This window comes from Podarcis gaigeae (assembly GCF_964106915.1).
Source record: "Podarcis gaigeae genome assembly, chromosome: 3".
NCBI classification, from domain to species: Eukaryota; Metazoa; Chordata; class Lepidosauria; order Squamata; family Lacertidae; genus Podarcis; species Podarcis gaigeae.
The window spans coordinates 117,903,230-117,926,545 of record NC_139680.1 but is presented as its reverse complement, the minus strand read 5'-3'; the positions used below and the strand labels follow the sequence as shown (position 1 = coordinate 117,926,545).

The 23,316-nt window shown below is 47.0% G+C and overlaps 1 protein-coding gene and 1 long non-coding RNA gene across 3 annotated transcripts in view; one reads left to right on the top strand and one right to left on the bottom strand.

Moving 5' to 3' along the window:
• The window catches only part of KIF13B (kinesin family member 13B), a 175,057-nt gene extending 172,706 nt beyond the window's left edge, over positions 1-2,351 (bottom strand). For both annotated transcript variants that reach the window (XM_083732987.1, XM_083732988.1), the window contains exon 1: positions 2,207-2,351. In XM_083732987.1, the coding sequence (XP_083589113.1) occupies positions 2,207-2,261 (55 nt within the window). In that variant the 5' untranslated portion in view covers positions 2,262-2,351. The remainder of the gene's footprint in view (positions 1-2,206) is intronic.
• The window catches only part of LOC310842216, a 554,664-nt gene that overhangs the window by 481,483 nt on the left and 49,865 nt on the right, over positions 1-23,316 (top strand). The gene's annotated exons all lie outside the window — the stretch shown is intronic.

Genomic DNA, 23,316 nt, shown 5'->3' with positions numbered 1-23,316 from the left:
GCTGCAGTTGTGATTCCTGCATTGCAGAGGGCTGGACCAGATACGATACGATAATCTTTATTGTCATTGTCCCATACAGAACAATGAAATTGAAAAAATCTACATAAGACATTCAAAAACCAACAAGCCTGCTGTCCCAGCTATCCCAACCTGGTTAGCCCCCTAAAAACTCTGATGCCTCATTATTAAATACAATATACACCCACACAGACTCCTTACAATGTGTTCAAAACCAAAATCACATTTGGATAGAAACTGTTTCTCAGGTGGCTAGTCCTAGTCTTTATATAACCCTGTACCTTCTTCCAGAAGGCAGAAGCTGAAAGAGATCATTTCCGGGGTGTGCACTATCCTGCACTATCTCTGTAGCTTTCTTATGGAACCTGGAAGCATTGATTTGATCCAAGGTGGGAAGAGTGCACCCAGTTATTCTCTCCGCAGTCTTTACAACCCTGGACAGCGTTGTTTTTTCCCTGACCGTGCAGCTCCCAAACCACACACACAGACCATAAGTTAATACACTCCCAACAGTACAGTGGTAAAATGCCATCAACAGGTCCTTTGGGTTCCTTGGCTGTTCTCCCCTTCCCTGTGACAGGTGAACCCCACATTCTGCAAACAGGATGGAGGTCTACCTCTTATCAGGTCACCCTAGTGCCAATGCATAGGGAGCTGCCCCCTGCCAGCTCAAGCCATTCACCCAACTCTGACTGGCAGCAGCAGTCCAAGGACCCAGCCAGATCCTTTGAGATCTTTTCACCTGGAGGTCTGAGGACTGAAACTACAGACCTTCGCCCACAGCACCAGCTTCCCTCTTTACTTTCTCAGAGTTTGGGGTCTCTTCTGACCCCCCAGACATCACCTACCCCCCTCATGAAGAAGCTGTCCCTCAAAATGCAGTATTTTTGCACGGGGTGGATTCCTCTCTGCCTCCCAAGCCAGGGCAAATCCTTCTCACCCACCGCTCCCCATGGTTATTTTTTTTTGGGGGGGGGCAATCCCTGCCCATCAAATCAAGGCAGCCTCTTCCTTGCAGCTCCTGAATGGAGTTCACTCTTCCCCCCCCCCCCGTCTCATTTTGAAAGGAAGGGGGGGGGTCACCCCTGCCCAATTTTATTTGGGGTGGAGGGATCTTCTCTTAGTACTCTGGTACTCCTCCGGTGTTTTGTCCGCCCCCCCTCTCCTTCAGCTTCTCGTGAGTGACAGGTGCCCTTCCAACTTCATTTAGATTGGGGGGGGGTGTCTTTCCTTCTCCCCGCAGGAACACCATTCTGCCCATTTTGCAAACCCCCCTTCACCCACCGTTTTCAGGCGAAGGGGAGACCCTATTTTCCTTCTCCCCCCCCCTTCAAACAACCCCCTGCGCAATATTTTCCTTCTCTCCCACCACCACCTTTCAGAAGGCAGGGGGGGCCACCTCCCCCTCTAATCACTTAGGGCAAGACTCCCCACATCCACCCCCATTTGTGTGTGTGGGGGGGTGCTTCCTCATCTCCCTATATCTCAGCTGAGGGGATTTCACACCCTTTTTGGGGGGTTCTCCCCTTTCCCATGTTTTCATTGGGGTTAAAGTTCTTCCTTTCATGGGGGTCTCCTCTTTCCTCTACTTTCACTGGGGGAGGGATCTTCGGGGGGGGGGGGAGGTTCCCCTTTTCCTATGTTTCCACCGGGAGTGGGGGAATTCTTCCTTTTTGGGGTGGGGGTCTCTGCTTCCCTTTTTGGAGGTAGTCTCCCCTTTCCCCCACTTTCAATGGGGGAGGGATCTTCCGGGGGGGGGAGTTTCCCCTTTTCCGGGGGTGGGGGAATGATTCCTTTTTAGGGGGGGGGTCTCCTCTGCTTCCCTTTTTGGAGGTGATCTCCCCTTTCCCATACTTTCACTGGCACAGATTTCTTCCCTGGTTTTTTTTTTTGGGGGGGGTCCCCTTTTCCTATGTTTCCACCGGGGAATGAATTCTTCCTTTTTGAGGTGGGGGGTCTCCTCGGTTTCCCTTTTCGTAGGTGGTCTCCCCTTTCCCCCACTTTCACTGGGTAGAGGGGTCTTCCTGGGGGGGCGGAATGTTTCCACCGGGGATTTTTCCTTCCTTGGGTGGGGGGTCACTCCTCTACTCCCTCCCCCTTTCCCCTATATTTTGGGGTGCCTCCCTTCCCCCCTCTCCCTCTCTGCTTTTTTGGGGGGGTCTCCTCTTCTCCCCTCCCCACGACTTACCCCTCCTGTTCATGGGCCGGACCCGCACGGCCACCTTCACTTTGGAGTCCCCCATCTCCGCCAAAGCAGCGCCTCTCCCGCCGCCGCCGCTCCTCTCCGGGTCTCTCCAGGCTTCCGTCTTCGCGGACGAGGCGGAGCGCAGCCACCGACTCCCTCCAGGACTACGGCGACCGGCATGCACCGCGGCGGCCCCAGCGCCACTCTTTCGGCCCCTCTCGGCTCCCGTCGGCGGCCGGCAGCCCCGCTGCCTGACGGGAAACGTGGTCCTGGGAGCAGCCAGGCCGGTACGGAGGGACCGAAGCCCGCTGGGAATTGTAGTCCGCTCAAAAGGGGGCGGAGGAAGAGAAAGAGAGAGAATGGAAAGGCCCGAAGGAGCTTCGCCCGGCGCGGTGCCTCCTGGGAAGCGTAGTCCCACGCGGCAATTCGCAGGTGCGGCTCCAGAGAGGAGGGAGGCGGCTCGTTTCCGCGGCTCTGATTGGCTGGCGGCTCTCTCTCGCGGCTGAGCGCTCACCTGCGCGGAGAATTCCCCGCACGCAGAGAAGTAGCCCGTCAGGGAGAGCCAGGCAGCCTGAGGAGCTAGGTTTCTAGGTGCAGCCAGGTCCGGATTTAGGTTTCATGAGGCTCTAAGCTACTGGAGGTCATGGGGCCCATTATATGTCCAGCTGTCCTTTGTCAACAACAATTTGGCGCTGTTTTTTGTGTTGAATATATGCTATATGGTAATTTATGGACCTAATAGGTATCTAAAGCCATTTGCACATAACAGAATATGTATTTTATCAAAGTAATGGTTGAACTGAAATACAGTTAAGAAGAAGTATATCAATAGTGAAATACAGTTAAGAAGGCTGATCGCCGGAGAGTTGATGCTTTTGAATTCTGGTGTTGGAGGAGACTCTTGAGAGTCCCGTCATTAACATCCTTTCAACGCCAGGTTAAAAACATATATTTACTTACAGGCCATTGGCAGCATAAGATGATTCTGCTGTCTGTTTTAGCTGCTGTTTTATTGGGGTTTTTTTAAAAGCCTCCTATATGGCTCTTTTATATGCCTGTTGTTTTTGTATATAAAAGAGCCATATAGTAGCATATATATAAGAAAAAATGAAGGCAATGAGAGATTTTACTTTCTTGGGCTCCATGATCACTGCAGAGGGTGACAGCAGTCACGAAATTAAAAGACGCCTGCTTCTTGGGAGAAAAATGATGACAAACCTAGACAGCATCTTCAAAAAGAGATATTACTTGCCAACAAAGGTCCGTATGGTTAAAGCTGTGGTTTTCCAAGTAGTGATGTATGGAAGTGAGAGGCTGATCGCTGAAGAATAGATGTTTTTGAATTGTGGTGCTGGAGGAGACTCTTGAGAGTCCCATGGACTGCAAGAAGATCAAACCTCTCCATTCTGAAGGAAATCAGCCCTGAGTGCTCACTGGAAGGACAGATCCTGAAGCTGAGGCTCCAATCCTTTGGCCACCTCATGAGAAGAGAAGACTCCCTGGAAAAGACCCTGATGTTGGGAAAGATGGGGGGCACAAGGAGAAGGGGATGGCGGAGGACGAGATGGTTGGATAGTGTTCTCGAAGCTACCAGCATGAGTGACCAAACTGCAGGAGGCAGTGGAAGATAGGAGTGCCTGGCGTGCTCTGGTCCAACCTGATAAGTATCCCACCTTAAGTATCCCATTTATACCCAATTAAATATTGTGCCGCTGCAACAATATTACTATTATATTATTATTATTTATTAAATTTATTTATTGCAGTTCATCAGAATTCATGGAGAGGTCTTTCCAGAACCTGGCCTAAACAAGTAGACTCTGATTTTAACTTTGTCCCTCATTCATTTCATGCCTCTTTTACCTTTTCATCCCTTTGCCTGAATTTCTCTCCTGCAGATCTGAGCTACCCGGTCTTGCTTGCGGCACAGCAACAAACCATTAGGCATCCGCCATTTGTCTGCTCACTTATCGCCCATGCAGTTTGTCCCCGTTTCCCAGTTCCATCTCCCGCTTTTCTTCATTTGCAGGTTACTTCTCCTCAATGCACTGATCAAAGCATCATTGAAATCGAATCTGAGTAGCATGGCTGGGTCACACCCATACCCCCCCCTTTTGTTTCTTTTTGCCCTGTGGCTGAATCAGGTTGCGGTCATGTGTGTCTGTGCACTAAATAAATTCCGCGCAAAAGGAGGCGGTTCCTGCTTAGGCGGCATTTAAATCACAGCATGCGCGAGTCAAAGATGAAATTAATTTGAGAAATTATCCTGAGTTAAATCAGGAGGCGGGTGGAGCGGAATGCAGAAAAGCAAGCACTCGCGCCATAATAACACAGCGGGATATGCTTTTGGGGTTGCTTTTGTGATAATATTTGGTTTGTAACAAAATGAAGAGGAGTTTGTGGCCTCTTCGATACTGCAGCCTGGTTCTGCTATTCCTACTATACTCCCTGAAGATGAGGCTTCTCCTAGCCCCATATGCACAACTAGGGCTGCCCCTGCTCCTAGTATTATTGTATTATAATTATGTTGTTGTTGTTTAGTTGTTTAGTCGTGTCCGACTCTTCGTGACCCCATGAAGCAAAGCACACCAGGCACTCCTGTCTTCCACTGCCTCCTGGAGTCTGGTCAAACTCATGCTGGTAGCCTCGAGAACACCATCCAACCATCTCGTCCAGAATTCAGAAGCATCAATTCTTCGGCGATCAACCTTCTTTATGGTCCAGCTCTCACTTCCATACATCACTACTGGGAAAACCATAGCTTGAACTATACGGACCTTTGTTGGCAAGGTGATGTCTCTGCTTTTTAAGATGCCGTCTAGGTTTGCCATCGCCTTTCTCCGAAGAAGCAGGCGTCTTTTAATTTCACGGCTGCTGTCACCATCTGCAGTGATCATGGAGTCCAATAAAGTAAAATATCTCACTGCCTCCATTTCTTCCCCTTCTATTTGCCAGGAGGTGATGGGCCCAGTGGCCATGATCTTCGTTTTTTTGATATTGAGCTTCAGACAATATTTTGCGCTCTCCTCTTTCACTCTCATGAAAAGGTTCTTTAATTCCTCCTCACTTTCTGCCATCAAGGTTGTGTCATCTGCATATCTGAGGTTGTTGATATTTCTTCCGGCAATCTTAATTCCAGCTTGGGATTCATCCAGCCCAGCCTTTCGCATGATGAATTCTGCATATAAGTTAAATAAGCAGGGAGACAATATACAGCCATATCGTACTCCTTTCCCAATTTTGAACCAATCAGTTGTTCCATATCCAGTTCTAACTGTAGCTTCTTGTCCCACATAGAGATTTCTCAGGAGACAGATGAGGTGATCAGGCACTCCCATTTCTTTAAGAACTTGCCATAGTTTGCTGTGGTCGACACAGTCAAAGGCTTTTGCATAGTCAATGAAGCAGAAGTAGATGTCTTTCTGGAACTCTCTAGCTTTCTCCATAATCCAGCGCATGTTTGCAATTTGGTCTCTGGTTCCTCTGCCTCTTCTAAATCCGGCTTGCACTTCTGGGAGTTCTCAGTCCGCATACTGCTTGAGCCTGCCTTGTAGAATTTTAAGCATAACCTTGCCAGCATGTGAAATGAGTGCAATTGTGCAATAGTTGAAGCATTGGGGGACCTATCTAGGCATAAATTACACACCGACTTAAGTTTTGCTGGCTGAGCTGGGGTGAGGGGCTTCTGCTGCTAAGCTGCAAAGGACCACCACCCTCCAAATTCCCTCCTCCCATGTAACAGACCTTGCAGAAGAGCAGGCAGTCATCAGAGATTGTGCTGAGCTAGACAGGTCCATCATTTTGCTTAGCACAAAACTGCTTCACTGATTCAAATGGATCTAGACCATGTATATATAGGCCCAGACCTTATCTTCAGCGGCAGTCATTTTTTATTTTTTGCACCCTGCTCCATGTTAGTCACAGCACTCAGCTTCCCTCCTCCGCCCAGCAGATACTGGAAATCCTGTTTAGGAGGACCCCACCTTGGTCTGGCCTGAGGCCGCCACACCCTTTGGCTTCCAGGATTGCACCGGCCATTGGCCACACCCTGTCTGGCTTCTCAGATCTCACCAGGGTTCCCTGCTCGCAGGTTCCAAGCCTCCGTTTGCAATATTAGGGACTAGAAACCTGCAGTTTTGTTTTGTTTTTAAAACACGCACAGACAGATAAAACATATGTGTCTCAGGAGACCGGATCCTGTGGCAGGATGCATGGAGGGACTCACGCTGAGGCCTGATCTCACTGCGTGTTTTAACATAAGTCGTATGCATGCCAAACTCTAAAAGGTAAAGGGAGCCCTGACCGTTAAGTCTGGTGTTGCGGCGCTCATCTTGCTTTACAGGCCAAGAGAGCCGGCGTTTGTCCACAGACAGTTTTGCGGGTCATGTGGCCAGCATGACTATGCCACTTGTGACGAACCAGAGCAGCACACGGAAACGCCGTTTGCCTTCCCGCCGGAGCGGTACCTATTTATCTACAGTGGTACCTTGGATTACATACGCTTCACGTTACATATGCTTCAGGTTACAGACTCCCCTAACCCAGAAATAGTGCTTCAGGTTAAGAACTTTGCTTCAGGATGAGAACAGAAATCATGCTCTGGCGGCGCAGCGGCAGCAGGAGGTCCCATTAGCCAAAGTGGTGCTTCAGGTTAAGAACAGACCTCCGGAATGAATTAAGTTCTTAATCCAAGATACCACTGTACTTGCACTTTGATGTGCTTTCGAACTGCTAGGTTGGCAGGAGCAGGGACCGAGCAATGGGAGCTCACCCTGTCGTGGGGATTTGAACCGCCGACCTTCTGATCGGCAAGTCCTAGGCTCTGTGGTTTAGACCACAGCGCCACCTGCGTTCCTTATGCCAATCTCTACCCTGCGTAAAAAAACCAAACACCCTTCTCTGACCCCTTTCCCCATGCCATACACCCCTCTTTCATGGCCTCAACTGGCCTTTTATTTAGACTAAAATCTCTAAACCATCTCATTCTATGATAAATCATGTGTGTGAGGGACACGGAACAAAAACTGAAATCCCCAAGTCAGCAGAAACCTCTCTTTTGCTAGTTCTGCTTTCAAAAGTCATCAAGACTTAAATCTGTGTCCAGGGGTATGAAAACCTTCTGAGCAGCTGACTTTATATATGCACCAGTGGCACCTTGTGGGCGAGTAAGAAAATTCATCCTGTTGTAATAAAGTTTGTTGGTGGTGCATTTTGTTGTTGTTGTTGTTGTTATTTGTGTTTTCAATTATAACGGCTGGAATGAAACCCGCAAACCCTCTGCTGGATGCAGGTTGTCAAACAATTTTTGTAATCCATTGCACGTTTTGAAAACTAACAATAGATTAACGGATACGAAGAGACACTGGCCAATTAATGGAGAACCTGACTGTTCCAGTTCTTCAGGCCAGAATAGAGTTGGGTGTAAAAAGTATTTATGTGCTTGATTGGAAATCCATGAATCTGAGAGTGGAAGTTCCTGGTGGAAGCATTTGGGTGCAGATGGGAGGAGAGAGACACACACACACACACAAAAGCGATGCTGAGGTTGCAGAATAAAGTATTACAAACTGCACAGCCCAGTGTAATATACAGGTAACACTTGCTTGAAGCAAAACTGCAGTAGTCATTCTGACATATGGAAGTCTGGAAAAATGCCTTCCTGCCTTGGCTTGCTGGCGACTTCATCTCTCAGGAGATATAATTGTGAGAGCCAGTGTGGCCTAGTGGTTAGAGTGCTGGACTTGGATCTGGGAGAGCAGGGTTCAGTTCCCCTCTTAGCCATGAAGCTCACTGGGTGACTATGACCTATCGATTCCAGCATCATGTTCTGTCAAGGGCACATCCCAGCCAAAGGAATGCACCCAGCACATAGTCAACTGTTTATTGTCAAAGGTAACACCGTTGCTTCTCCAGTTCTGGATACCCCCCACACGCCAATGTAGCATCCAGGCAGCTATTCCTACGCCCATGCCCTATGGAGCAGTTGCAGCAACTGGCAAACGCGCCCACTCCACAAGTTTATGTACCTTCCCCTGACGGACTGCATGCACGTAGCTGGAGACTGCGCCCTCAAGGAAGCTGCCTCTGCTCCTATCTCTTCAGTCCCTTTCTGGTTCTGGGAGACAGCAGTACAGGAGAGGGTGTAGTCGTAGTAGTAGTAGAAGAAGATTTGATATCCCGCTTTATCACTACCCTAAGGAGTCTCAAAGCAGCTAACAATCTCCTTTCCCTTCCTCCCCCACAACAAACACTCTGTGAGGTGAGTGGGGCTGAGAGACCTCAGAGAAGTGTGACTGGCCCAAGGTCACCCAGCAGTTGCATGTGGAGGAGCGGGGAATCGAACCCGGTTCACCAGATTACTAGTCCACCACTCTTAACCACTACACCACGCTGGCTCTCGGCCAGAAGCACCCGGCCCTTCACCTGCCTGGCCTGCCTCTTCCTCCTCTTCTTCTTCTGACCCGTTCTGTGGTCCACCTTCCAGCTGCGAAGCTGCCTCCTATTCTTGCCTCCTGGCTGGTACAATTCCCCCCAAAATCCCTGGCTCCCTCTCCTGAGTCAGACTCCAGTCCCGCTTTTCCCTGTACACACTCAGCAGTGCCCGGACAGTCCCTGACATGTTATCAGAGTGGCCAACCAGATGCTTGTGGCATAGCTGTCAACTTACAGATTTGAAAATAAGGGGCCAGCAGCCTCGAAAATAAGGGACCAGCAGCCAAAATAAGGGATTTTAGTCAACCAGCTCCCAAGCCAAAGGCAGAAAGCCCAGCAGCCAAACGAAGCCTCAAGCGGTGGTTCCCCCAGCACAGCAATCCGGCAAAGGGGATGCAGCAAGGAAAACCACCCTCAACTCTCCGCTGGGAAGCGCTGAGCAAAGGCGAGTCCCTGACTTCCAATGTGCAGGCCCAAAATTGTTAGCCCCAAAATGGCAAATGAGCGATTGTCCCAACTAAAGAAGAATGGCAACTTAAGCTGACGGAATATGCGCATCTTGCGGACTTAACATATACAAGAAGCGAACAAGAAGAACACGTGTTTAGAGAAGATTGGGAAATGTTTATTGAATATATGGGGGGAAATTGTGTAGAGCTGAAAACGTTGGCAGCATTAAGATAAATTCAACGGTGTAAATAAGTATTGATGGATGTAATAATGGAATACGGAATGGTTTAGTTTATGTAAAATAGACAGGGATTTATGGTATGCAAAATGAACCATGGAAGGAGAAGAAGGGGAGTCACTGATATTGTAAGGATGTTTAAATGAGTATTTAAAATTGTAAAACAGAAAATCTGATAAAAATCATATACGGTGGTATCTCGGGTTAAGTACTTAATTCGTTCCGGAGGTCCATACTTAACCTGAAACTGTTCTTAACCTGAAGCACCACTTTAGCTAATGGGGCTTCCTGCCGCCACCGCACTGCTGGAACCCTATTCCTGTTCTTATCCTGAAGCAAAGTTCTTAACTCTAGGTACCATTTCTGGGTTAGTGGAGTCTGTAACCTGAAGCGTATGTAACCTGAAGCGTATGTAACCTGAAGCGTATGTAACCTGAAACATATGTAACCATTTCTTGAGAAAGAGAGATTTGCAGAAGGGGCATTATAAATGTTTCGACGTTAGTTTTTATTGCTGTTATGTTGTACACTACATAGAGATTTTTAAAATATCAAGCAGCGGGGGTACAGACTGCAGTGGCAGCCAGGACCATGAATCAGAAAACATCACGTCTTCTACTGGATTAGAAATACAGGTCTTCTGGTGCTGCTGCTGCTGGGTTAAGGTTCATAATAATACGAGGCAGGAAATCTCTTACCACATTAATGATTTACAGTGGTGCCTCGCAAGACGAAATTAATTCGTTCCGCGAGTTGTGTCGTCTTGCAATTTTTTCCGTCTTGCGGAGCGCGAATTCGCTGGGTATTAGCGGCTTTAAGAAAAAGGAAGCAAACTTGCAAGACGTTTTCGTCTTGCGAAGCAAGCCCATAGGGAAAATCGTCTTGCGAAGCAACGCAAAAAACGAAAAACCCTTTCGTCTTGCGCGTTTTTCGTCTAGCGAGGCATTCGTCTTGCAAGGCACCACTGTAACTGCGAAATCAAGTTGGGAAGCTGCAAAACAAACACTGCACTAGGTTTGGTGAAATGAACAGGGGGCTCGAATGGTTCTGCAGAGGGAGAAAAATGAGTCTTGCTACTGAAAATTTGCAGATTTGCAGTATTAAATATGGCTTGGTGCTTCTTCCACACACACACACACACACACACCCTCTTGCAAGAAAATCACAGAGGCCATCCTTCGTTCAAGAACTGGCAATGGGGTCAAAGAGTCGGTATGGGAGGCTTTGAACAGGGAGAACGATGTGTTTTAAGCCTCTGCACAGCTACGAAACTCACCAGGTGATCTCAGTCAAAGCTAGCTCGCAGGGCTGTTGAGAAGATGCAGTGCTGGGGTGTGGAAGGACAGGCCCAGGGGCCAAATGCGGCTCTCTGGGTCTGTCTGCGTGGCCCTCCAAACTTCCCCTACTGGGCTCATTTCCCCTCCCTGCCTGCGGACTGCCTCGCAAGAGTGGTGCATGCTCTGGTTATCTCCCGCTTGGACTACTGCAATGCGCTCTACGTTGGGCTACCTTTGAAGGTGACCCGGAAACTACAACTAATCCAGAATGCGGCAGCTAGACTGGTGACTGGGAGCGGCCGCCGAGACCATATAACACCAGTCTTGAAAGACCTACATTGGCTCCCAGTACGTTTCCAAGCACAATTCAAAGTGTTGGTGCTGACCTTTAAAGCCCTAAACGGCCTCGGTCCAGTAGACCTGAAGGAGCAACTCCACCCCCATCATTCAGCCCGGACACTGAGGTCCAGCTCCGAGGGCCTTCTAGCAGTTCCCTCCCTGTGAGAAGCGAGGTTACAGGGAACCAGGCAGAGGGCCTTCTTGGTGGTGGCGCCCACCCTGTGGAACACCCTCCCTTCAGATGTGATGGAAATAAGCAGCTAACCTATCTTCAAAAGACATCTGAAGGTTCACGGAGGTTTTTAATATTTAATGCTGTATTGTTTTTAACACTTGATTTGGAGCCACCCAGAGTGGCTAGGGAGACTCAGCCAGATGGGCAGGGTATAAATAATAAATTATTATTATTATTATTGCACTCTGAATGTTTTTGCCTGGCTGGAATAGGTCCTTGAACTCTGATCGTGCCTCTGTTTGCCCAGATGAAGGCTAGAGAAAGAATGTGGGTGTTCAGAATCCAGCTTCTGTACAAAGGCAAAATGTAACTTTTGTTGCTCCATGTCATTTTGCCTCTGGCCCAAAACATCCCTGGCATGTGGCCCCTCGGGAGTTTGCTTCAAAGGGCATTGCGGCCCTTGGGCTAGGAAAAAAGCTCCACTCTTGGTGTACAGTGGTACCTTGGGTTAAGAACTTAATTCGTTCCGGAGGTCCGTTCTTAACCTGAAACTGTTCTTAACCTGAAGCACCACTTTAGCTAATAGGGCCTCCTGCTGCCGCCGCGCCGCCGGAGCACAATTTCTGCTTTCATCCTGAAGCAAAGTTCTTTTTTAAAAAATATTGAATGATTTTATGTTACAAAAAACAATACAACCATACTACCACTAACTATAATTAAGAAATAAAAATTACATACACCAATATTTAGTTTATTTGTTATTTACCGTCTTATTTCCTCCCAAACATTCCATACAAAAACACACATATGTGCAGACACCCACACACTCACACCCGCACACAAAATAATAATAATGAAAGTAAATGTTTTTTTTCCCCTTTTACCTTCCAAAATCTTTTCTTCAGCTTTGACTTCCTGTCAAGTCCCTTTGCATATATTTTATCTTACAATGGAATGTACACAAAACAATAAACCTTTCTATATAAATTTTCCAATACATTCTGAAAACATAATAAATCCTTAATTGTTGTCCACCTCCTTTTAGTTCCTTCATCACTAGAATGCTAGCATGGAGTCAAAACTATTATGTATTTTTGAACATATATTCTATAACCATCCCATTTTCCCGCAAATTTTTGCTTTGAGTTTCCTCTGAGTTTACTAGTCAATTGAGCCATCTCCACCAATTCCTGTAATTTGATTTGCCAATCTGTTATCTGAAACAAAGTTCTTAACCCGAGGTACTATTTCTGGGTTAGCAGAGTCTGTAACCTGAAGCGTATGTAACCTGAGGTACCACTGTAATGGAATAAGCTCATGCATTCAGCGACCACAGAAACATTTTCAGGGTGGGAAGTGAGTGTGTGGGGGGGGGGGGGAGAGATCAAGCATGTTGGGTGTCCTGGTATATATTTATTTCCCCCAGGTACATTTTAACATCTGCTGATTTGATTCATTCCTTCAGTATGCTTATTGTGCTAACAAAAAGCCATTGTTGTTATTGTTGTTTAGTCTTTTAGTCGTGTCCGACTCTTCGTGACCCCCTGGACCAGAGCACGCCAGGCACTTCTGTCTTCCACTGCCTCCCGCAGTTTGGTCAAACTCATGTTGGTAGCTTCGAGAACACTGTCCCACCATCTCGTCCTCTGTCATCCCCTTCTCCTTGTGCCCTCCATCTTTCCCAACATCAGGGTCTTTTCCAGGGAGTCTTCTCTTCTCGTGAGGTGGCCAAAGTATTGGATCCTCAGCTTCTGGATCTGTCCGTCCAGTGAGCACTCAGGGCTGATTTCCTTCAGAATGGAGAGGTTTGATCTTCTTGCAGTCCACGGGACTCTCAAGAGTCTCCTCCAGCACCAGAATTCAAAAGCATCCATTCTTCGGCGATCAGCCTTCTTTATGGTCCAGCTCTCACTTCCATACATCACTACTGGGAAAACCATGGCTTTAATTATACGGACCTTTGTTGGCAAACCAAAAGCCATAGCAATCACATTAGAATGTGCCAAAATACGTAGTCAAAACAAAATAAAAAAATTCCTTCCAGTAGCACCTTAAAGACCAACTAAGTTAGTTCTTGGTATGAGCTTTCGTGTGCATGCACACTTCTTCAGATACACTGAAACAGAAGTCACCAGACCCTTCTATATAGTGAGAAGGTGGGGAGGGGTATTACTCAGAACGGTGGTGGGAATGGGTGATTGGCAGATAGCTGTGATGAGCCTGTTGACGACTCTTAACGACTGCAATAGGTCTTACAGGAAAAAGCAAGGGGTGAGAAGGTGAAAAATGGCTTTGTCATGTATAATAAGATAAGAATCCAATGTCTTTGTTCAGACCAGGTCTCTCCATGGTTTTAAGTTTGGTAATAAGTTGCAATTCAGCAGCTTCTCTTTCCAGTCTATTTCTGAAATTCCTTTGTAGTAGAACAGCTACTTTGAGATCTTGTATAGAATGTCCTGGGAGACTGAAGTGTTCTCCTTGGAATCACAAGACAGAGAAACCAGTAGGAGAACACGAAAACGAAGTGTTTCTACCAGGGCGTTCCTGCTTCCATATTGCAGCAGTTTTCAGAAATCTCTCTCTTGGATCAATATACATATACATGATATAAATAAATTGACTAGTGGTCAATGGTTTGCTTTGAATCGTAGTATTGGAAAACACACCGAAGAAATTAATCTGTTAATGTGATGGGCAGCTGGTGAAGTGATATGCTATCATCACATTCAATAATTCATCTTCCAAAGTCAGACTGCTAAAGTCAGACTTGCTAAAGTCAGACTGCTTCTGCACTTGGAAGATGAATTGCGTGGCGATTCCCGCCCCCCCTCCCATTGGAATAAATAAAGACACAGGACACCAGAAATTTAGATTAATGGGCGAAAAATGGCCACAACTTTATTGGTTACAGGTGAGAGCGGTATTCGCTTTAGGCATTGGTCCTATCAGACTACCCGGCAGAACCGGAAGGGGTTAACACCAACAGGGGGAGCCCCCGAGATGCACATCCCTAGGTGCTCACCGAGGGGTCACCGCTCGGGAGCGCGCTTTAGGCCCTAGCCTCCATAGGTTTCGGACGAGGCAACGCCCCCCGGAATCCTTTATCGGACTACCCCTAAATATTTGGGGGAGGTGATGGCGCTCCTCCCCCCCAACTCATCTGCATAATAATACCCCTACCAATGCCTAAGTGCCAAAACCAAAGGCGTTGTGACGTTTTGCTACGACGTAGGCGAAAAAACCAAATGGCTTTAAGAACAATGCCAATTAGCCAAGTGGAAAAACTCCTACCAGGCCCCTTGCGGCGACCAACCGAGGTCCATAGCAAAGTCAGAGGGAAAACCTAGAGGGTGGGTGGGTGGGAAACCGCAGCTGGAACGGGGCCGCAGCCAGCCCCACACGGATGATGGTGGGCATGAGTCCGCAACCCCCCCTTAAGTCGGGAGTGGCTTTATCACAACAATTTGGCTCTCGCAGGTGCAAGAATGGGCAGTATGTATGGAGGTCCTGGGCTGCCAAAATGACAAGACCCCCCCCCCTCTCGGCCTCATTGATGTGGTCTAAATGAAAGCAGAGCAAGATGTTTGGCACCAGCTTGGCTGCAGGAGCTGATGTAAGGAGGCGTACAAGGTGTCATCCAATCATCTTAAGGACTCATACCTCAAGGGCCACCTCTTTCCATATGAACCTACCTGGTCCTTGAGATCATCTTCTGAGGCCCTTCTTCGTGTGCCTCCTTCTCGAGAGGTCTGGAGGGTGGCAGCAGAAGAACGGGGCCTTCTCTGCAGTGGCTCCCGTCTGTGGAATGCTCTCCCCAGGGAAGTTCGCCTGGTGCCTTCATTACACACCTTTAGGTGCCAGGCAAAAACGTTCCTTTTTAACCAGGCCTTTGGTTAATCTTATTGAATAAATTGGGTGCACTCTTCCTACCTTGGATCAAATCTATGCTTCCAGGTGCCATAGGAAAGCTGCAGAGATAGCGCAGGACAGTGCGCACCCCGGAAATGATCTCTTTCAGTTTCTGCCTCCTGGAAGAAGGTACAGGGTTATAAAGACTAGGACTAGCCACCTGAGAAACAGTTTCTACCCAAATGCGATTTTGGTTTTGAACACAGTGTAAGGAGTCTGTATAGGAGTATATTGTATTTAAAAATGGGGTATCAGAGTTTTTAGGGGGCTAAGCAGGTTGGGATTAGCTGGGATAGCAGGCTTGTTCGGTTTTGAACGTCTTATGTAGATTTTTCTATTTCGTTGTTCTGTATGGGACAATGACAATAAAGATTATCGTATTGTATCGTATCATATTGACATCCAACACCCTTTTAGAATGTGGCTTTTTGGGGCGGGTGTTATTGGGTTACTACTTTTGGTTTGATTTTATATGTTGTGATATTTTCTGTGAACCGCCCTGAGACCTTTGAGTATATATAAACTCAATAAAAAAGAAATAATAATAATAATTCTCCCAAAGTTCTAATGCAAGGCAATGGAGGTTCAGGACCAGAGTTTTCCTTCTCCTAGATGAGCTCCTTTTCTAGGTTTATGAGCCCCACAAAGTAATATCAGGGCCCTAAAAATATCCCACATTTTGGCCCTACCTCGAAAAATCAACATTTTCCAGGGTCCCCTATCCTTCTGTATGTTAACCCCAGATTTCGCCACCAGGGGGTGCGCTTGGATTAACTATTCGCCATGCAAACTAGCTGCGCTCTAAAGCAAAGCCTTGACCCTGTGTCAGAGTCGCCCACAATTAGCTGGCCACTGGGCAGGGTGCCCCAAAATGCAGCCGTGCCACAGGCCGGACTGGTTAAATGAATCAGCCTTCAGCGGCTGCTTTTGGCTCCGGGAAAGGAAAACGCTGGAATAATGGGAAGAGCACTAGCCATTGAGACCAGGGAGCTGTCCACTGAAAGCCTTTTGGTTGGTGGTGCTGAAATCAGACCAGGGTTTTCTTAGCTCATGGCAGATCAATGCGCCAATGCATGAAACAGAGGTGGGGTGGTGAATTTGGAGCTGGAATCGCTGCGGCCTCAAGTCCAGGCATCGCACGTTCCAGTATGCCCCACGGAGAGCCTCAAGGTCCATAAATAGCAACACCCTAGTAGTCCCGGGCCCTAAGGAAGTTAGATTAGCTTCAACCAGAGCCAGGGCCTTTTCAACACTGGCCCCGGTCTGGTGGGACGCTCTGCCTCATGAGACCAGGGCCCTGCAGGATCTGATTTCTTTCCGCAGGGCCTGTAAGACAGAGTTGTTCCACCTGGCCTTTGGCTTGGAGCCAATTCGATTCCCTCCCCCTCTTTCTTTTTCCTTTTTCCTTTCTCCTCCTGTGATGAGGCTGCATTTTAATATTTTATTGTTTCAGTATTTTAATGTTGTATTTTAATCTTGTTTTTAAGTTGTATTCATTCAACTTGTTATTGCTTGTTAGCCGCCCTGAGCCTGGCCTTGGCTGGGGAGGGCGGGGTATAAATAAAAAATATTATTATTATTATTATTATTATTATGAAGGCGCAGTAGCTTCTGCAATGAGATCACACCTGGAGCAAGACCCATTCATCCAGGGTCGTCTTGGACCGCAGTTCCACCTTGTAGAGGCTACACTAACACACTCACTTTGGAGTCTCAATCTTCAGCCATTGTTTTGACGGGATAACTGTTTCCTGACTGCATCGTAGTGGGTTGCGCTCGATGTGGTGACTACCATTCTAGGATTCTGTGACTACTCAAATGCCAGCTGAGAGGACCTGCTCCGGGGCGTCTTGCTTAACCCATGGTGCTTCCTTGATAGGCACTTCAGAAGAGACAAATCTTTTAAGTGTGTGTGGTGAGCCCTGTCTCACAGACTTGCAAAGTTGGGAGGGGCCACGAGGGTCATCTAGTCCAACCCCCTAAAATGCAGGAATCTTTCCCCCAGTTTGGCGCTTGAACCCATGTCCCTGAGATTAGCGGTCTCATGCTCTTCCAACAGAGCTATCCTGGATGGCCATGATAGTCAACCAACCAATTAATTAATTAATTAAATTCATACCCCAGACCTCCAAGGAGCTCATAGCATGATACATTTCTACATTGATATTCCAGATCTTAACCACATTGAAGTTATTGCTTTTGGGGAGGAAGGCATTTGATCAGGACAGTCTATGTGGCATATGTCCTATTGGCTGCCATATGTCCTGGACATTACCAGAATTTCAAAGCTGGAATTGATGACCTGGGGGGGGGGTGATTTCTGAAAGGTGGTGCTTTGTCCTGGATCTTTTGGGTTTGCTCAACAATTTGGGGGTCTTCCTTTAAAAAAAGCTCAACAGCTTTCGGGGTGTCTTGGGCATGCGGTGTGAAAGAAGGAGGTGTTCCCTACAATTGGGGTCAACAGTGGGTGAGGGATTGCTCTTTCCAGTTCTCTCTTGGGTCAAGTCTTCCTCCAACATAATTTGGCTTTCCTTTGCTGAGAGAATAAGGTAAAGGTAAAGGGACTCCTGACCGTTAAGTCCAGTCACAGACGACTCTGGGGTTGCGGTGCTCATCTCACTTTACAGGCCAAGGGAGCCGGTGTTTATCCACAGACAGTTTTTCTGGGTCATGTGGCCAGCAGGACTAAGCCGCTTCTGGCACAATGGAATGCCAAAACCAGAGCAGCACATGGAAACTCCGTTTACCTTCTTGTCGGAGCAGTACCTATTTATCTACTTGCACTTTTTGGCATGCTTTTCAACTGCTAGGTTGGCAGGAACTGGGACCGAGCAACGAGAGCTCACTCCGTCATGGGGATTCGAACCACTGACCTGCTGATTGGCAAGCCCTAGGCTCAGTGGTTTAGACCACAGTACATAGAACCAAAGAAGCAAAACTGCCTTGCTAGACTAGAATGATGTTACAAATAGGCCAAGAAGGCTGTAGCTTTGGGTCTGTTACATCAGCGGAGGCTGATCCTTTAGGGCAGGGATCAGCAAACCTTTTAAGCAGGGGGCCAGTCCACTGTCCCTCAGACCTTGTGGGGGGCTGGACTATATTTTGGAGAGAGAAAAATGAACAAATTCCTATGCCCCACAAATAACCCAGAGATGCATTTTAAATAAAAGCACACCTTCTACTCACGTAAAAACACACTGATTCCCGGACCATCTGTGGGCTGGATTTAGAAGCCAATTGGGCCAGATCCGGCCGCCGGGCCTTCATTTGCCTACCCATGCTTTAGAGCGATTGAGGCCACCCCCATCAATCCCACTTTGTCCTCAGCCTGCCCCCATCTTGCCTGCCTCCTTATCTATGACTAGTCAAGGAGGAGGCCTTCGCTGTGTGTCTTAGTCTTCCCCTTGACGAATTCACCAGGAAGGAGGAAGATGGGGACAAAATTAGAGTCAGTTGGCTCTGCTTGTCACTGGCTCTCTGGTGCCACCTGCTGTTGGCCTCCCGGCCTTTCGCCCCATCCGTCCCAATGGGTACCAGTCACCACTGTGTTGTATTTCTATGGCTAAGAAATGTGATGCTATGCATTTGGGTAGCTGAGTAAAATTATCCCGGCACATGACTATCTTTTTCTCCAGGCATCTGATGTAGTGGCCTCTATGTTGTGAAAACCGACACAGCAGTTAGTCTATTAGCCTTTGAGTCTGTTGGTTTCACTCCAGGGAAATGTATTTTTGGACAACTGGGTGTCTGCAAGTCAACCTAAATCCCAGCAGCACTGGGTTGAGTTGGAGCTAAAGCCTTGGTTCTAATTCCACTCCTTTGTGAGTAAATCCCCATCGTGAGCCTTAAAAGCGAGTCCAATTCAGTGTTCAGTTACGTAAGCATAAGACTGCAACCAAAATAGGAAAATGTATTTGCATACCATTTATACATCCCTTTAAAGGTACCGTAAGATGTTGCACTGATGATGAAAATTTGTCCTGGAGAAAAACCAATTCTTTGTCCTGTTCTGTGGAGGGAAGGAGAACGCCCCTCCCTCTTCATCACCAAGCAGAAAATGAAAATAAAAACAGAAAGCTGGTTGCCGTGTGGTCAGCCAGGGGGCCGCCCCCAACCCTCCACCTCCCCCAAAGACTTTTTCCTGATGTCTGATATTTCTGCTCTGCTATAATGTGATTTAAAATGTTGGGTGACTGTTCTGTGATCGATGGGGTCTTAATTGCTTCTTAATAGGGTTTAAATGCATTGTGATACATTTGAAGAGAAGGGAAGGAAGAAGGAGCAAGGACTTTGCAGAAAGGGTGGGCTTTGGGAATATTTATGTGCACAGTCAATACAAAAACATTATTTATATGTGTGTACACATGCACGCACATTATACAGTGCTATTTTCCAGAAAAAGAAGTGCTGGAACTCACCATGAACACCTCCACCTGAGAAATGCCGGAATGGAGTTCCTGTGAATTCTGACTAAAAAACACCCAGTGTAGAGATGGAATAGGCAGCACAGTCTGTGATAGCTTGCCATGCTCTGAGTGTTGTGGACTGCCAACCTTACTATATGCTTGTGAAACATGGACCACTAATAAACGCCATCTCCAACTCCTCAAAAGATTCCATCAACGGTGTCTCCGAAAAATTTTACACATCACTTGGGAAGACAAGCGAACTATTATCAGTGTACTGGAAGAAGCAAAGATCACCAGTATCAAAGCAATGATTCTTCACCATCAACTTTGTTGGACTGGTCATGTTGTGCAGATGCCTGATGATCGTCTTCCGAAGCAACTACTCTATTCTGAACTTAAAAATGGAAAGCGCAATTCTGGTGGTCAACAAAAGAGTTTTAAAGACTCTCAAGGCAAATCTTTTAAAATGTAGTGTAAACACTGACAACTGGGAAACACTGGCCTGCAAGTGCTCCAATTGGAGAACAGCCTTTACCAAAGGTGTCATGGGCTTTGAAGATGCTCAAACTCAGGACGCAAGGGAGAAACGTGCTAAGAGGAAGGCACGCTTGGCAAATCCACACCGTGATCAACTTCTGCCCGGAAACCTATGTCCCCACTGTGGAAAGACGTGTGGATCCAGAACTGTCCTCCACAGTCACTTATGGACTGACTTTTAAAACCGTGTTTATGGAAGACAATCTTACTCGGCTACGAGGGATCACCAAAGAAGTAGTAGTTGTGGACTACATCTCCCATCAGCCATAGGGAGTTTACCATGCTGTTTAGTGCTGATGAGAGGTGCACTCCAAAATGTCTGCAGAGCATCAGGTTCCTGAAGCCCGGCTTAGGGCACAAGTTATGAACCGGCTCAAATCTCACCTCCACCAAGAATTTATTAGGTGACACTAAGACACAGTTTGCTTTCATGTCTTTGTATCATCTCCCACTATCTGCGAACTCCAGTATAGGTGAAGAGTTTTTGTTTTGCTTTTAATTCTCTCATTAAATATGATCTCCATCGTTTAAAAACCAAAACCACGGCTTACATGCTACAATGTTTGTTTTTTGCCGTCTGGTTTGATTCTCCAATAAAATTCACAGCTAGGAGCAACTACTTAAACCATCCAAAAATTAATTGAAACCAACGCTAAGCTAAAGACTGATTCAATCGCACGCCATCGTTCTACATACCTGGGTAGGCTTGCCTAACCAAAAATGTTTTAGCTGGTGCCGAAAAGAGTTCAGTGAAGGGGTCGGCCTGGTGTCAATCGGTGGGGAGTTCCAAAGTGCATGTGCTGCCACACTAAAATATTAATATACACATGCCTGGAAGATGTAATCCTGGCAGCTAACCTGCAAGGCTTTAAAAGGTGATTAGACAAATTCCTGGAGGAGAACTCTCTCAGTGGCTCGCAGCCATCTTGAGAGGCAGTCTTGCTCTGACTATCAGGTACAGTGGTACCATGGGTTAAGTAATTACCGTATTTTTTGCTCTATAAGATTCACTTTTCCCTCCTAAAAATTAAGGGGAAATGTGTGTGCGTCTTATGGAGCAAATGCAGCTATCCCAGAAGCCAGAACAGCAAGAGGGATCGCTGCTTTCACTGCACAGTGATCCCTCTTGCTGTTCTGGCTTCTGAGATTCAGAATATATATTTTTTCTTTTTTTCTTCCTCCAAAAACTAGGTGCGTCTTGTTGTCTGGTGTGTCTTATAAAGCGAAAAATACTGTAATTCATTCCAGAGGTCTGTTCTTAACCTGAAACTGTTCTTAACCTGAAGCACCACTTTAGCTAATGGGGCCTCCCACTGCTGCCGTGCCGCCGGAGCACGATTTCTGTTCTCATCCTGAAGCAAAGTTCTTAACCCGAGGAACTATCTCTGGGTTAGCGGAGTCTGTAACCTGAAGCGTATGTAACCTGAAGCGGATGTAACCCGAGGTACCACTGTACTGGCGTGCAAGGAGAAGCAGGAGGCTACCACATTCATGGCCTGCCTGTGGCCTTACATAGGCACACAGGAAGTAGCCTTATGCACCATTGGTCCATCTAACTCAGGGCTGCCAACACTGACTGGCAGCAGCTCTGCAGGGTTTCGGATGCTGGCCTGGAGACGCCAGGGTTTGAACCCAGGACATGCTGCATGCATAGCAAATGCTCTGGCAGGCCACAGCAGTCTGGTCCAACAGGGCTCTTCCAACATCTCTATGACCATCACATCCAGGCAGCACATGAATGGGTGGTCTGCTACAGCTGTTAATCAATACATGTGACGTTGCCAGGCCACCAACTCCAGTTGTGCCATCTCTGACTGGCAGCTCTCCAAGATCTTAGGCAGTCTTCTTCAACCTGGAGCCAAGCGCTGGCTGGGATTGGAACTGTCAGGGATGCTGTAGCTGAGATTCCTGCATTGCAAGGGGGTTGGACAATTCTATGATTCTAACATCTGGAGCACATCAGGCTGGGAAAGGCATACCCTCCAATATTTCTCTGATGAAAATAGGGATGTCCTATTTCATAATAATTTTATTATTTATACCCTGCCCATCTGACTGGGTTACCCCAGGCAATCTGGGCAGCTTCCAACATATATAAAAACATAATAAAATTATACAGGGCTGCCTTCAGATGTCTTCTGAAGATTGTGTAGTTATTTATTTCCTTATTGGCTCGGGTGTCACATAACTCCATACCCACCAACATTTCTCCGATGAAAATAGTGACGTCCTAAGGAAAAGCGGGATGTTCCGGGATCAAATCAGAAACCAAGACGGCTTCTGTAAATCTGAGGCTGTCCCTGGAAAATAGGGAGGTTTGTGGGATCTGGGAAGGCTACCTTTGTCTTAGGCAAAGATCTTCTCACAAATCTTTGTTTTAATTTTTCAGAAAAGATTTTATTGAATAAATCAAGCAAATCAGTACAACAGAAAGACTAGAAGTACAAAACAGCTGTGCAGTATATACAAGAGAAACTTAATATTAGGTTAGTAAAGCACTCAAGACCTTCAGGAAACCCAATTTCATGCTGTGCGGAGGGAGTCCTCTGTGTGTCTGCATACAAGATAAAATCCCCACTAAGCAGCATAGAATTTTTCAGGGGCCTCTAAGCTTTTGGCAACCCGAAATTTATGATTTTTGTTTTTTAGCTCGTGCTAAACTCCATATATTTTCATACCGAAAGCGAAAGTTGCAAATCCTGCAAGGTTTTTCATTGGGGGGGGGGGGCAATTTAACTTCTGGCTAGAGTTCATGGGAGCTGAAGCTTTTCAATTTACCACCCCGCAGATTTAGTAAACAAAGGTGCGCTAAAGGTGAACTGGGATGTTTTGAGTATTTTGCTCATTTCCTGACAAACGGTGGTCCAGAATTTGGGCAGATCTTCTCACGAATCTGAGATCCTTTTATAACTGGGGATGGTGGGGATCGAGCCCACAAACATGGGCACGCAGTCCTCTGCCATTGACTTACACGCCTTCCTAGAGGCAGGAAAAACTGAAGCAATAAATGAGATGGAGAGGTTCGTTCATACGGGAGTTTCTTGAATGCTTTTCACCCCAAATACGTAACAAAACCTAAATGCAAATTTATCCAGCGCTCCTTTGCCTCTTCCCTTCTTCCTGGCTTAGCCTGCGATCCTAACCCCACTTACCTGAAAGTAAGCCCCATTGAATTCAATAGGACTTACGACAGCGTAGGCATGGTTAAGATTGTGCCGCTAGCTGCTTCTTCCATGGCTGAACTTCTGGGGCCACGTAGAAATATCTGTTGCTAGACAGAGAGATGTGCAAATCACTTACCACCATCATCTTAGCCAGACTTCCTCAACCTTGACCCTCCAGATGTT